The 16,310-nt window shown below is 46.8% G+C and overlaps 1 protein-coding gene across 2 annotated transcripts in view; it reads right to left on the reverse strand.

Moving 5' to 3' along the window:
- FOXM1 (forkhead box M1) overlaps positions 1-12,132 on the reverse strand; it is a 34,483-nt gene extending 22,351 nt beyond the window's left edge. Inside the window, exons 1-2 of one of the 2 annotated variants that reach the window (XM_087967720.1) lie at positions 12,027-12,132; positions 11,130-11,677 (exon numbers count right to left, since the gene is read on the reverse strand). In XM_087967720.1, coding sequence (XP_087823846.1) covers positions 11,130-11,634 — 505 coding nt within the window. In that variant the 5' untranslated portion in view covers positions 11,635-11,677; positions 12,027-12,132. Of the gene's footprint in view, positions 1-11,129 lie in introns of both variants that reach the window. The other variant, XM_026679247.2, reaches the window with a different exon arrangement.
- Positions 12,133-16,310: the final 4,178 nt, after the last annotated feature.

The raw sequence follows: 16,310 nt of genomic DNA on the forward strand, positions 1-16,310 counted from the left end.
TGAAACGGGTAGCAACCCTTAAAATCATCCAGATATTTTTCCAAACTTCATTTTAAGGTTTTGGGAACAACACAAGCAAACCCTTTTAACGAATATATAAAATGCCTCATGAAAACAGAATTAACTACACAGTACCAATTGCCAAAAATCAAGGCAGACATTGGTAGTTCTGGTGGTGCTACCATCAGTGAGTGAGACTCAGAACTTTTTTTCCCAAACAGAATTCCCGGTAAGGAATATACCCTGTTTCCCCGAAAATACGATCTACCCTGAAAGTAAGTCCTAGCTTGATTTTAAGCCCTACCTCTAAAATAAGCCCTAATTAAGATTCCTACCCACTCGAGTGCACGGATAAAAATTAAGCTAGGGTGGTGGTGGGGTTGAAGCTGCCCTACTGCTTACCTTTTTGACAGTTGTAGCCAGGCCTCGCACACCCCAACACCTGCCTTGCTGGCCCATTTCTTCAGCAGCCCACAAGGCTGGCAAGGCTTTCCCGAAGGCTTCTGTAGCTGATAACAAAGCTCCGGATCGATCCAGAGGCCTTCGGGAAAGCCTTTCCGGCCGCAGAAGAAGAAGTTCCTGAAGGACCCTGACAGCAAAAAAGAGGCCGGGGCAACGCACACAAGTGAGGTTAGTGGATGGCATCCCCCGAAAATAAGACCTGGTGCCTTTTTTGGTGGCAAAAAAAATATATATATAAGGCAGGGTCTTATTTTTGGGGAAACACGGTATAACACACAATCCACACGCACAAGAAAATATCCAGGTTGCAGAAGACAAAGTGTGGACACAACTGGTTAAAGCTGTTACCATGAGGTTTCAGGGGGCTGAGCTTAATAATTAGCAGAACCAAACCTCTTTTGCAGAAAAGCAGCAAGCACTTTCTCCAAATTATTCTAGAATCCATTTTGCTTCCCCAGATGGGTTCTTCAGAAACTAGTCACGCCTATTAACCTGAGCCCAGTACAGATAGTCCTTGACCTATAGCAATTCGTTTGGCGACCTTTCGGAGTTAAAATGGCACAGGGAAAAGTGACTTAGGAACCGTTTTTTCACACTTATGACTGTGGCAGCATCCCCTTGGTCAGGTGGTCAAAATTCGGATGCTTGGAAACTGACTCATCTTTATGTCGGTTGCTTTGTCCCAGGGAGTCCCGGGATCCCCTTCTGCGACTGTCTGACAAGCCGAATCAATGGGGAAGCAAGATTCATTTAATGACCGTGTTACTTAGTTAACAACGGTGGTGATTCATTTAGCAACGGTGGCAAGGAAGATTGTAAAATGGGACAAAACTCTGTCTTGCTTAGCAACACAACCTTGGGCCTCAGTTGTGGTCGTAAGCCGAGGAACACCTGTATTCCTGATCTGCTCACCGTCATGCCCTCTCTATTTTCTCTCTCTTCTCCAGAGAGAGAATATAGAATAACAGAATTGGAAAGGACCTTGGAAGTCTTCTAGTCCAACCCCTTGCTCAAGCAGAACTTATACCCGTGATGGTGAACCTATGGCACACGTGCCACAGGTGGCACACAGAGCCATTTGTGCCGGCACGCGAGCTGCAGGCAAACTTACCTCACTGCACATGTACACACCTGACAGCTGATTTTGCCAAGTTTGAGGCTTCAGGAAGGCTTTGCAGGCCGAAAACTAGCCCCATTTCATCACTTCCTGTTTTTCTGAAAATACCAGAAGTGACAAAACGAGGCTAGTTTTCGGCCTGCAAAGCCTGCAGAAGCCTTCCTCAAGCCTTTGGGAGGCTGAAGAAGGCCTCAAACCGGCAGAAAATCAGCTGTGAGGCACAGTGCACGTAAAGGGGTGGGGGTGGGTGGGGATTGTGCACACATGCATAGGGGATGTGGGGGGGGGCACATTGCCTTCTGGGTGCTGGCATGCGAGCGCGAGCATGCACACAATTTTTGGCACAGGAGCCCAAAAAGATTAGCCAATACTGACTTATACCATTCCCGACAAACGGTTGTTACAAATTCACAAAAGCTGACAGAGCTTTTCATCAGACAGATGTGCTCATCATTTCCTCCCCCAGCACCCCCCCCCTTTTTTTAAACCAGAGCTCTGCCAAAAACTCTTGAAAGTTTCTGAGTAGCAGAATACAGACCTGAATTTTTCTTGTTAGGATTCAATGTGGGAAAATATGAAAATATTATATACCTAATAATTCATGTAATCACAGCTGCAACATTGGCCCATGCACAACGATGAAAATGTAAAGAAACTCCAAGTGAAATAGAATAATTAGGAAAATTTGGATGTGCGCAGAAATGGGCAAATTGACAAAAGAATTAAAAAATAAGGATGAATAGGATTATTACAAAGTATGGGATAAGTTTTATTGTTGGTTAGAAAGGAGGAAGGATCGGGATAATAAGAAATGATTATATGTATGTATTGTACACTATGTATACAGAATGTAAATATGTAGCATTGTAATATGGGACTTAGCAATGTATGACAATTATGTGGGTTAGGAGGATTGCACCATGTTCATTGTTTTTAATGTTCTTTTCTTTTTTGTGTTTGTCTAAAAAAAATTGAAAAAAGAAAAAGAAAAGAAACTTTCTCAGAATAAATGTGCCTCCTTCTTAGCGAGGGGAACGGCCAAAGAAGTGCAGCCTAATAACAAAAGAATAAGCAAGCGGGAATAACATAAACCTTTAGATCTCTTACCAGTACATAGGAAAAAAAAACATACATACAAAATACAGAATAACAGTTGCAAGGGACCGTAGAGATCTTCTAGTCCTGTGGTCGCCAACCAGAGGGCTGGGGACCACTGGTGGTCCGTGAGAAAATTTTGGTGGTCCGCAGAGAAATGTCACCCCCAAAGCAATTAATCCAGGCTCCGTGGGAACACAAGGCTTGCATTGCTTGCAAAGAAGAAAACGAGGTAGTGAGGGGAGGGGGGGAAGGGTGGAGGGGGGGGACTTGCCCCACTTGCCCCACTCACCTTGCCTGGCCACTGGGCTGTTTCTTTCCGCTTCTTTCTTCTTCTGCTTTTGGCTGCACACAAGAATAGCAGCAAAAGTCTTTCTTTCTCTCCCCCAAACTCTGCCAGAAATGAGTCTTTGGGACCCTGCAGGGCATCCTGCTCCAAGAGGCTGCGCCGGGGCAACAAGTCTCACAAAGACTCATTTCTGGCGGAGTTTGGGGGAAAGACTTCTGCTGCTTTCCTTGCATGAAGCCAAAAGTCTCTCTCTCTCTCCCCCTGAGAACGGAGCTGGAGACGGTATCCTGCGATCCCAAATAAAGAATGACCGATCGGTAAGAAAACCGGATGGGAAATTTTCCTGCAGACTTTTTTTGGGGTTTTCCCAGGGTCTCTTGCTCCGTGCGATTTAAAATTATGAGTTTGGTGGTCCCTGAGGTCCAAAAGGCTGGCGACCCCTGTTCTAGGCCAACCTCCTGCTCAAGCAGGAGATCCTATACCACTAGGGAAAAACAGTTGTCCAATCTTTTTTTGAAAAAAGCCCGCAGTGTCGGAGCACCCATAACTCCTGGAGGCAAGCCATTCCACTGATGAATTGTTCAGTCAGTTGATATTTTAATAAAGAAAATGGCGTCTCCTAGGGGATTTCTATTTAAACAGACTTTACATAAAAGCAGGTTATCATGAATAGAGAAGAGGCTGCTGTTTCTTGCAGTCGGGAAAAAAAATAACAACACTTTTACCGACTGTGCAGGTTCGGATTAGGTACAATGAAATTCCCACTGCGTCCAGTTCTATTATCGCAAAAGGAGAGTGTTTTTTGCCGTGATATATGATCACATTATAACTCTGTGAAGTTCGGCTTTTGTGAGCTAATTACACGATTATTTCTTAACCTTAGAATAGCAGAGACAGGTTTACTGATAATACCTGAATGCTGTCCACAGGTAGTCCAGTTCAATTACTGACCGTTGGATATTACAACATCACTGGAGAAAGGGACTTACGACCGTTTTTCACACTTACAACCGTTGCAGCATCCCCAAGGATCACGTGATTGACATTCGGATGCTTGGCGACAGGTTCCTATTTATGATAGTTGCAACATCCCGGGGGCAAGCCAAGTCAATGAGGAAGGCAGATTCATTTAACAACCGTGTTACCAACTTAACGACTGTGGTGATTCACTTAACAAAAGTGGCAGGGAAAGGTCATAAAATGGGGCAAAACTCGCTTCACCAGTGCCTCACTTAGCAACAAAAATTCTGGGCTCAGTTGTGGTCATAACTTGAGGATTACCTGTAATCTCTGAGAATCATCGGATGCTTAACATCTCCCATACTACCAAAATGATTAATGATAATGTAGAGTTTGATTTCCTACTGAAATAAATAATACGTAGTAGTGCATCATTGGATAAAAATGTTTCCCATAACTAAAAAACCCCATCCCATAGAAACACACAGGAAAATCATCAAAACCTCTGAAGAACAGACAAATGTTAGGCAACTTCTTAGATCTAGTATTTTTCCCCACATGCCATCATTCTGCTAAGCAACTAATTCCCACAACACTGTCAAACTACTTACTGACTGTATTACTATTATTCTTGTCATCCTTCCTATTACCTATATCCTTCTACTTATGACTATAACCTTGTTGCTTATATACGATTTATATTGTTTTATTTAGTTTCCTAGCACGATTTTGATTGCTTATTTAATACCCTATGACTATCACTAAGTGTTGTATCTTATGAATCGATGAATGTATTTTTAAGTACACTGAGAGCTTATGCACCGAAGTCAAATTCCTTCTGTCTAATCACACTTGGCCAAGAATTCTATTCTATTCTATTCCATTCTATTCCACTCCATTATTCTATTCTATTCCATTATTCTATTCTATATTCTATTCTATTCCATTCCACTCCATCATTCTATTCTATTCTATTCCATTCAACTCCATTATTCTATTCTATTCCATTCTACTCCATTATTATATTCTATATTTATTCTATTCTATTCCACTGCATTATTCTATTCTATATTCTATTTTATTCTATTCCATTCCATTCCACTACATTATTTTATTTTATTCTCTATTCTATTCCATTCCACTATATTCTATTCTATTCCACTCCATTATTCTATTCTATTCCATTATTCTATTCTATATTCTATTCTATTCCATTCCACTACATTATTCTATTCTATTCCATTCAACTCCATTATTCTATTCTATTCCATTCCACTCCATTATTCTATTCTATATTTATTCTATTCTATTCCACTCCATTATTCTATTCTATTATTCTATTCTATATTCTATTTTATTCTATTCCATTCCACTCCATTATTCTATTCTATTCTGTATTCTATTCCATTCCACTCCATTTTTCTATTTTATCCTATTCTATTCTCTATTCCCTATTCTATTCTAATTCAATTCCCCTATTCTATTCCTAATCTATTCTATTTTCATTCAATTCCCTATTCTATTCTACCTGACCTTTGGATGAAAGAGGACAGGGTCAAGTCCAAAGTTAAACTGGACTTCTCACAAAACTAACTAAACTTAAGTCCAATCCATCTATCCATCATCCCCCCATTCCAAGGAGTTAACTTCCCAATTCTGTCCTGTTAGATCTTAATTTTTAGAAAGGGCTTTGATGGCATCTCCGTTTTTGGAAAAGCCAAGCAGGCACCAAACATCCTCCATCCCGGTCACCACAAAGTTTTACACAGGTGGTCCTTGGCTTACGACCACTATCAAGCCCCCAAATTTCTCTTGCTGAGCGAAACCATTGTTTAAGTAAGTTTTTGTTCCATTCGACAAATTTTCTTGCTACGGCCGTTCAGCGAATCGCTGCCCTTGTTAAATGAAATCTGGCTTCCCTCTTGTAAAATGGTCACAAAAAGGAATCACACGACCCCAGGACTCTGCAACCATCATAAATAGAGGTTTGCAAATATCTGAATTTTTTAAAAGTTTTTTATTTTGCATTTACAATAATTCCATCTTTCATTTCAAATCATGTGTCGACTGGGTATATACATCTTGTGATTACAATTATAATTAATCCTTTTCTTACCAATATAACAATAATCACATTTTCTTATAGCTATTATTTGATATATCTATTATTATTTAATAATCTTAACTTGTTTCTCTATATACTCATCTAATCCATTTTAATTTGTTTTATTTTCCAACCATTGATAAAATAAATCCCATACCATGGAATATTCCATTTCTTCTTTTTCTTTGATTACCAATATTAACCTATTCATCTCTGCACATTCAAATATTTTCTCAAATACTTTCCCCTCTATCGGTATCTTATCGCTTTTCCAATTTTGAGAAAATACAATTCTAGCTGCTGTAAATACATGTATAATTAAATGTTTTTTTTTTCTTTATTGTAACCTTCAGGTACCATTCCTAATAAAAATATTTCAGGTTTCAAATCTGTGTTGCTTTATCATTTTTTCCAACCATGTGGGTATTTTTGTCCAATATCTTTCAGCTTCTGTACAAGTCCACCACATATGGTAGTATGTTCCAGGTGTCCGGTGGCACTTCCAGTATTTGGCGGATTTATCTTTGAATATCTTAGCTCCGTGATGGAGAACCTATGGCATGCGTGCCACGAGTGGCACACAGAGTCATTTGTGCTGGCACGCGAGCCGCAGGCAAACTTACCTCACTGCACATGCACGCGCCTCACAGCTGATTTTTTTTTCCAGTTGGTTTGAGGCCTGTAATACCGGAAGTGACGATGAAACTGGCCTATAATCCAGCCTGAAAAGCCTTGCAGAGGCTTTTCCAAGCCTCTGGGAGGCCAAAAAAGGCCTCAAACCAACCTAAAAACTCAGCTGTGAGGTGTAGTGCAGGTAAGGGGGTGGCGGGAGGTGAGGGATTGCGCGTGCATGCACAGAGGGCGTGGGGAAGGGCACGCGCATTGCATTTTGGGTGCTGGCGTGCGAGTGTGTGCACGCTGGTGCGTGTGCAATTTTTGTCACAGGAGCCCAAAAAGATTAGCCACCACTGTCTTAGCTAATTTTGCCGGTGCAAGGTGCCATCTATAAAACATCTTGTACAAATTTTATTTATATGCTGTCAATATTGTTAATTTATAATTCCTGTCCCATAACCTCTGCCGTTTATCTAATTCTATAGCATATCCAAAGTATTTTGCCCATGCTATCATTGCCAAACATCTGAATTTTGATCACGCAACGACGGGAATGCTTCAATGGTCGTAAGTGTGAAAAACAGTCATAAGTCACTTGTTTCAGTGTTGTTTGTAACTCCAGTCACTAAACAAATGGTTTTAAGTCAAGGACTACCAATAGCGATAATTAAGGAGCTCCAGTTCTCTCTATTCTCCAAAAGAATCAGACTTCTAAACACAATCACTCAATGTACATATGGAAATGTGTGGGTATAATGCCAGAAGGCTATGATAAAGGGACTGTATATTTAATATTGTATGTATTGACAGCAGTCAGGATTGTATTTGCACAATATTGGAAAAATGACAACACTCCATCAGATGAGGATGTAATTCAGAAAATATTAAGACTGTGCAGAAATGGACAGGTTGACATTAAATATAAAGACACAGAATATTACCTAACATGGAATAGATTTTACGAATGGTTAGGGATAAGAGGTAGAAATTAGATAAAGATTAATGCTATGTATGAACTAAATATAAAGACAGTTTATAATTTTGAATATGCTAATATAATTAACAGAATTATCTTGCTTTTCTGCAATTAATATGCCCTGACAATACACTGTATTCAAAATGTTCATGAATAAAAAACATACTAAAAAAAAGAAACGTGTGACTAGTTTTTTCCCCGCCCAATTGCTTGTACAGGGATTATTCTCTAGACCAGGGGTGGGCAAACTACGGCCCGCGGGCCACATCCGGCCCGTTGGTCTGTCCAATCCGGCCCGCCCCTGAAAAAAGTTCGCTGGTATTGCCCTGCGCCGCGTCGCCCCTGCAAAACAGTGCGGAGAGCTCTCGGGGTAGGAAAGAAAAGAAGAACTTTGCAAAGGCCTCGGCTGGGAGTTCGAAATCACCTTCGAGTGCGACCTCTCCAAAGGTGAGTCCCCGCCGATCCCCCTTTTTTTTCCGGGGCTTCCAGGCTTAAACTTTGCAAAGGCAAAGTTTGCAGGCGGGAGCGTCTTCCGGCCGAGGAGCGGGAAGGGTTCCGCCCGGTGGGCGGGCGGGCTGCTTGGAGCCACCTAAAGCTAGGCCGCTGCTAGTGGAGCCTTGCCCTGCCTTGGTGTCCCGTTTCCCGGCTCGGCGGTCCTGCTCGGGCGGCACTTTAAAAGCCTGCTCCCAGCACCCGAGCAACTTCCCAGCAACTTGCGGCTTCCTTTTTCCTCGCGGGCGCTTGCGCCTGGCCCCGAGCCGCGTGGCAGAGGGGAAACCCGGAGCACCGCCGGGTCGCCTCCTCCAAGCAGCCCGCCCGCCCGCCCACCGGGCGGAACCCTTCCCACTCCTCGGCGGGAAGACGCTCCCACCTGCAAACTTTGCCTGTGCAAAGTTTAAGCCTGGAAGCCCCGGAAACCCGAGCAACTTCCCAGCAACTTTCGGCTTCCTTTTAACTCGCGGGCGCTTGCGCCTGGCCCTGAGCCGCGTGGCGGAGGGGAAGCCCAGCGGGCGGGCGGGCTGCTTGGAGGAGGCGACCCGGCGGTGCTCCGGCAGCAGCAACAGGCAGTTCTGCCCGGGCTCCGCTCAGGTGTCCGGCTGGGGCTGTCAGGAGTTGCTACCGCAGGCGCAGCTCCGCGCGGCTCCAGTCCCGCGTTGCCTTGGGAAGGAAAAGGCAAAACCAGGAGCCACTGAGGAGCCACTGCTGACTCAGGGGGCCTCCGAGGGGAGGGGAAGGAGGAGAAGAGGGGAGGGGAAAGGATGGGGGGGCGATTCCCAAAAAATCTTGTGCTGACCCGGCCCATCTGTCAAATTTTAAAAGTCAATGCGGCCCCCAAGCCAAAAAGTTTGCCCACCCCTGCTCTAGACTATCCATGTCGTCTTGTATTTTCTGTTATGATTTTTCTTTTCTTTTCCCCAATTGCTTGTATAGGGATTATTCTCTAGACTATCCATGTTGTCTTGTATTTTCTGTTATGACTACTTTTCTTTTCCCCCCCAATTGCTTCTATAGGGATTATTCTCTAGACCAGGGGTCCCCAACCACCGGGCCGCGGACCGGTACCGGGCCGTGGAGCACTCTTTACCGGGCCGCAAAGAAAAAAAATAAATGGCGGCTTTCTTCGCCTTCGGTGAATGCTGCTGGGATCGGGGATCAAGGACACAAATGAAAGAAGGGAGGGAGGAAGCAACCAAGCCTGTCTTGCTCAGCTTTCTCAGTCGCTTTCTCGCTCCTCCTTCTTCCTCCAGGAAGAAACTGCTTCAAAGAAGCCGGGGGTGGCTTTCCTGTCGCCGCAGCTTCCCCGAAGCGCCGTTCACCACCCGCCCGCCGCCCGCTCGCGGTTCAATCCACAGTGCTCCGTTCTGCCTGCCTGCCTGTCTGGTTGTTTAGGAGCAGCTTCGGCTGAGAATAATAACTATTCGCCTCTTTTTATCAGCCGAAGCTGCTCAAACGAAGAAGGCAGGCAGGTAGAACGGAGCACTGTGGATTGAACTGCAGCGGGCGGGCGGGCGGGTGGTGAACGGGCGCCGGGAAGCTGTGGCGACAGGAAAAGCCACCCCCGGCTTCTTGGGCTGCTGGAGGAGCGATAGAGTGACTGAGAGAGGAACGAGGCAGACACCTGAGGGAGGGAGGGAGGGAGACACCTGAGGGATGGGGCTGAGGAGGCAGGGCCGAGGCGCCCTGAACTTGGTGAGTTTGCTGGCAGACGTTTATTACCCGACTAGGTAACAACATCAGATGTTACCTAGTCAGGTAATGAAACGTCTGCAAGCAAACTACCAAACTCGGATTCTCTCTCTCTCCCCCCGGTCCTTGAAAAATGTTTCTGCTTGAAACCAGTCCCTGGTACAAAAAGGTTGGGGACCACTGCTCTAGACTATCCATGTTGTCTTGTATTTTCTGTTATGATTTTTCTTTTCTTTTCCCCAATTGCTTGTATAGGGATTATTCTCTAGACCAGTGATCCCCAACCTTTTTGATGCCGCGTACCCGGTACCGGCATCAGCTGGGCGCCGCGCCCGGTACGGCATCAGCTGGGCGCCGCCATCTTTTTGATGAAAAATGCTTCCGGTGAGCTTTCACCCGGAAAAGCTCACGAGGCTGGCGCCGCCATCTGTTTTGATGAAAACGTGTCCGGTGAGCTTTCTACCCGGAAAAGCTCACTGGAAGCACTTTTTCATGAAAAAGATGGCGGCGCCAGCAAGCCACGGCCCGGTAGGAGTTGTTCGCTGACGGTACGGTCCCCGGACCGTGGTTGGGGACCCCTGCTCTAGACTATCCATGTTGTCTTATATTTTCTGTTATGACTACTTTTCTTTCCCCCAATTGCTTCTATAGGGATTATTCTCTATACTATCCATGTTGTCTTGTATTTTCTGTTATGATTTTTCTTTTCTTTTCCCCAATTGCTTGTATAGGGATTATTCTCTATACTATCCATGTTGTCTTGTATTTTCTGTTATGACTACTTTTCTTCCCCCCCAATTGCTTCTATAGGGATTATTCTCTATACTATCCATGTTGTCTTGTATTTTCTGTTATGATTTTTCTTTTCTTTTCCCCAATTGCTTGTATAGGGATTATTCTCTATACTATCCATGTTGTCTTGTATTTTCTGTTATGACTACTTTTCTTTTCCCCCCCAATTGCTTCTATAGGGATTATTCTCTATACTATCCATGTTGTCTTGTATTTTCTATTATGATTTTTCTTTTCTTTTCCCCAATTGCTTGAATAGGGATTATTCTCTAGACTATCCATGTTGTCTTGTATTTTCTGTTATGATTTTTCTTTTCTTTTCCCCAATTGCTTGAATAGGGATTATTCTCTAGACTATCCATGTTGTCCTGTATTTTTCCTTACGGATTACACCAGTAGAGGCTAAACCAATTCCCTTTTAGACATTATGTACAATGACAATCAAGGCTGTTTACTATGACTAAAAACACCTCTGTGGGGCTCTTCATGGCCCATCGTACAAAAACCTCCCAAACGAAAAAGGTCTACCTACTGGTTCTTTCCTCTTCTTGGCTACCCAAAGACTGCGAGGCCAAAAAATCCAACTCTTCCTGGGTCCAGGACAATAGCCCAGCCAGCTTTTCTTCCTCGGGGGCCCCCTGGTTTGCAGAGATGCTCCCTTCTTCAGATCCGGATATGTTTTGAAACGGCCTGGCGTCCAGGCCCAGAGAGCTGCTCCCTTTCCCGGATAGACTCCCCAAGGCTGGGTCCTTCCTAGGACACTGCTCAGCGGCTAGCAAGTCCTTGTGGCTTTGGGTTTCTGCTGGGGCCGGGCTTCTGCTGACCCCGCGCGAGTTGATCAAGGCGAAGCGGTCCTCTGCTACGGCCATCTGGCGGGGAGATCCCCCCGGGACGCCTTGGAGATCGCAGGCGATTCCTTGCTGCTCCTGCTTGAGCCGGCCCGCTGGACTCCTCGCTTCTTCGTCCTCCGCTGGGCTTCCCGGCCGAGAGGACTTCCTTTTCTTGAGGATCAGCGGCTGATGAGATCGGCTCTTCATGCTGGAGAGCGCAAGGGATCCTCATCGGGAAGCAAAACGGATCCTGCGGAAGAGGCAGCCGGTCCACGGTTTCAGATCCACGGTGTGGGAAACCGGGCGGGGGGGGGGAACCGGGCGGGGGGGGCAGGGACAAGGAAAGAAGATCCCGGCTCCCCGGGGGAACGCACTGACTTTTCTCGGTGATCCTACGAGATCTGGGCCTGGAGGCGTGAGGGGGAAGAGTCACCCCGGGCTTCCCAGGGGAAAAGAGCATCGATCCTGGGATCCTCTAGGACGACCCGCTCCCCATGCAACACGGGGCCACGAAATCCCGCTTCGGCAGCCGGTTCCACCACGGCTCCCGCCGCCCCGACTTGCCTTCCTCCCCTCCCCGCCTGCGCGGAGGCTCTTACCGGCCGCCCCCTCCAACGGGCTGAGCGGCGAGGCCGGAGCGGCCGGGCGAGCGATCGATGAGGCTCCGCGGGTCGGTTTGAATTTCGCGCCGGCAAAGCTCGCTGCGATCACGTGGGCGGGGCGGCCAATGGCGGGGCGGCCAGGGAGAGAGAGGGACGGGGCGGCCAAGGAGAGAGGGGCGGGGCCAGGCTACCTCCTCCACTGGACTTTTTCCCGCCTTCTTCATCGTCGTTGCTCCTCGTTGCTGCGACGGGGGCGAGGGCGACACAAAAGCGGAGCCTCCCCGGACTGGCGCTTCCCAGGAGGGGGTGGTTTGGGAAGTGGGGGTGCGGTGAGATTATAGGTAGTCCTCCACTCACAACAGTTCTAAATGACCGTCTGACACAAGTGACTTGTGACCGTTTTTCACACTTACGACGAATTGCAAGCAGCCCTGTGGTGCTGACTCATATTTATGACAGTTGCAGTGCTCTCAGGGTCATGGGATCCCCTTTTGCGACCTTCAGACAAGTAAGGAAATCTGATTCACTTAACAACCGTGTGGCTAACTGTGGAGAGAAAGGTGGCAAAACCCCCTTGACCGATGTCTCACTTAACAACAGAATTTTTGGGCTCAATTATGGTTGTAAGCTGAGGATTACCAGTACAGTTACCTCAATTTATGACCACAATTGGGCCCAGAATTACGGTCCTTTAAGTTGTTGCTGTTGTTAATCAAGGCACCCATGCAGTTCCAGCTCTCTCCCACCCTTGCAGTCGGTATGTGGAGTATGGGGTGCCTCGGGGTGTGGGGAAGCCTTGGGTTGCTGAATAAGGTCATAAGTTGAGGACTACCTATATCCGTGATGGCAAACTCGTGGCACACATGGCAGAAGTGGCATGCAGAGGCATCCATCTCTGCCGGCACATGAGCCGTTGCCCCAGATCAGGTGCACTGCGCATGTGTGCGTGACTTCCACCAGCCAGCAGATTGTCGGGTATCTGCTGTGCATGCGCGGGGGGTGGGGCGCAAGGGGAAGGCCCGCACGCATGCGCAGAGGCGCGGAGTGTGCGGCAGGGGTCGTGCATGCCTGCGCAGAGGGGTCGCGCCTTGCATTATGGGTGCAGGCATGCGAGCGCCCTTTCAGCACACGAGGACGAAATGATTAGCCCTCTATAGAGCTATATAGAGCTGTGGCGTGGCTCATTTCTCTGTCGCAAAGTGTCGGTGCCTGTCCTGTTGAACGACGGCTTGGGCCCTGCAGTGTCTGCCTCCATCTTTTGTGCGGAAGGAAAAGCAATGAGAAGGGAGGTTTCATGTTTTTGAGGAAGGCCATCATCGTCCCGAAAGTGCTTTTCTCTGAAAAGCAAATGGACTTTCTGATTTTTCTTTTAGATCTTTTCACTTCTCCTCCAAGGAGCTTCTTCAGTTCTAACACTTTTTGGATGAGAAGTCCAACCCTAACTCTGACCCCAATCGAAATGTCTTCAGGAAAAAACAAACAAACAAACGAAGAAAGGCACTTTTGAAAAAACACTTTTGGGACAAACCAGGACCTGGATGGTGGAGAATCTCCACAGATACTTAGATGAGAAGCGAAACTCTTCAGGAATTTTTTTTTAAAAAAACTGCTTCTTTTTCTGCGCCTGTTCTGATCCAGTTTTCACCAAGCAATGAGAAACTGCTTACTCATGAGTAACACAAACCCTTTTTTTTAATTTACATCAGGGAAGGAACAGTCTTTGTTCACATTGGATCAACAAAACCAAAAGCAATGAGTCACAAATGAAAGTTTTTTTCCCCTTCTAAAAACAGAACAAGGACAGCCCTGTTCACGTCAACTGAGGCAAATTTACTCTCAACTACTTCCCAGCAGGGAGACTCCGTTGGCACCTCAAATACAGAGCGCTGACAAACCTGGTTCTGGTAAAGAGATCCGACATGATTGATGTACCCTGGAAAACAAACGATTGTCTGCGACAACAGTCCACTCCCAAGCGCCTGCTATTTATTTCCCAGCCAGGGAGGAGCTGGCTGCATCTACGATGGGGTGTCAAACTCAACGCCTAGCCCATGGGGTGCTTAGATCCAGCCTGTGGGGCCAGCCTGGAAACAGCAAAGAACTGGCCAGCAGTGTGTCTGCCAGTGAACATGGAGCTCAAGGGGGCCTCCTGCAGTCCTCTGCCAGTAAAAATGGGGATCAAGGAGGGTGTACATGCCCCCCATGTCAGTTTCAGGTGTGATTGCCTCCTATAACCCTCTGCCAGCAGAAATGGGTCACGGGGTCACACATGCCCCCTGCACCCCCATTTTTGGCCGCAACGGCCTCCTACGGAGAAAACGGTGCAGGTGGAGAAGGAAGGAAGGAAGATTATAATGAGAGTGAGGAGAGTCTCATTGAAGTCCTGCATTAGAACTTGGCCACCACAGGTGCCCCCAACACGAATCCCATGTCCTGCTCACACAGCTCTCCGAGGTCATACACACCCCTGATACAGCCCTCAATGAAATCGAGTTTGACACCTCTGGTCTACGACTTCTTTTCCCTGAAAGCCAGCTTATTGCCTTCCAGCTGCTCTCCTCTCTACGCATACGCGCATCTGGGATGGGCCCCATCTGTTCTTCTACCTCATTCACCTCAGAAGACAGGCCTCTCCACCTGTGGGAGGTCAGAATGGCTGAGAATCTCCATAGACACAAAGCCCCACTGACCGCAAAGTTTGGAGCTGGTCGAGGGTGGAGGCAAGGTCAGAGGGCACCTGTGCTGTCCCGTATCTCTTCCTTCTGCAAGGAGACCAGTGTGGAAAGACAAAGTGCCTTGGAAGGCTGTTTGGGTGCTAAGCATCTCTGGATACAGAGGGAAGGTCACCTACCTCCCTGAAAGTCCTTGGAGTCCCATTCCCCCACCCCCGTCCTTGTAAAAAAAAAACAGATGGGGTGGATTAGATGACCTACAAGGTCCCTTCCAACTCTGTTAATCTGTTAATCAGAAACCAATTCAACTCAAAGAATGGAAGCTTAGCCCTCATGAAGCCCTTGGTCCTTCTGATTTCCTATCCGGAGGCAGCCTACGAACATCCTTCCTGGAATTTCCAGGAACTTCCAACCTTGGCCACTTAAAAGACATGTCGACAGGTGGGCTGCTACCGGTTCACACCGGTTCAAGCGATCTGGATGTTAATTTTACCTCAGGTTCACTGAACCGGTAGTTGCAACGACTGGATGGCCCCGCCCCGCCCACCTTGCCCCTCACAGGAGTCCCCACGTGGCCCGTTTTGGATGCAGGTAAGTGCGCGGCATGCACAGAGGCTCAGGGAGGTCAAAAACGGGCCTCCCGGAAGTTCGGGAAGGCTGGAAATGGGCCTGTTTCTGGCTTTCAGAGAGCCTCCGGAGCCTGGGGAGGCCTTTTTTGCCCTCCCAGAGACTTGAGGAAATCCTCCGGAGCCCGGGGAGGGCAAAAACGCACACACCCCGCTGTGGTGAAGAAGACTGACTAGGCCACGTCCACCATAGCCACACCCACCCAGCAACTGGGTAGAGAACCAGTTGCTAAATATTTTGAAGCCCACCCCTGCATGTGGACTTCAACTCCCAGAATTCCCCAGCCAGCCCTGCGAGTCCAATTCTGGGAGTTCAAAAGGTTAAATCATGGCAACTGTTTATTAAAGTGTATGAATATACTTTGGTCCTGTTGCCCCTGACTGAACCTTTTTAGATTACTTTTGGCCTGGATGATGGAGTCTTCATTGACGTACATAATTCTGGAAGTTAAAAGTGGCCAAGGTTGGACATCCCTGCTTTGGACAAAGAGAAGTGTAAAGATACACACACATACACAGAGGCAAATTTTCAAGCACATTCGTTAAGAACTGCTTTACTTAAATCATCTTCTTGCGTGCATTGGCAGGTAGGTGGATTTCTGATCGTTATAGTAGGGCAGCAAAAAATCTCTCTCTCTCTCTCACACACACACACACACACACACACACACACACTTTCCTGGGGGCTGTTGAAGCAAAAGGTGTTTTTCTGCTCCGTTTGAACAGATGTAAAATGAGAGAAACCCATCAAATTCCAAGAGACTTCTATTGCAAGAGGAAACTTTATTCTCTAGCACTGAGAACATTACCTGGTCAGGTAACCAAACATCTGAAAATGAATGACCAAGCGTAGAGAGCACCAAGAACTTCCCCGTTTTATTTTATTTTATTTTATCCTTCCTTTCATACTTGTTCTGAAGCAGACTGGAGATCCTGCGTTGGCCAGAGAGAAGAGCCATTGTGGTGCCAGAGACCAACAACTT

The sequence above is a fragment of the Notechis scutatus genome, chromosome 6 (assembly GCF_049901735.1).
Source record: "Notechis scutatus isolate UNSWTSFEM ecotype Mainland chromosome 6, rNotScu1.2, whole genome shotgun sequence".
NCBI lineage: Eukaryota > Metazoa > Chordata > Lepidosauria > Squamata > Elapidae > Notechis > Notechis scutatus.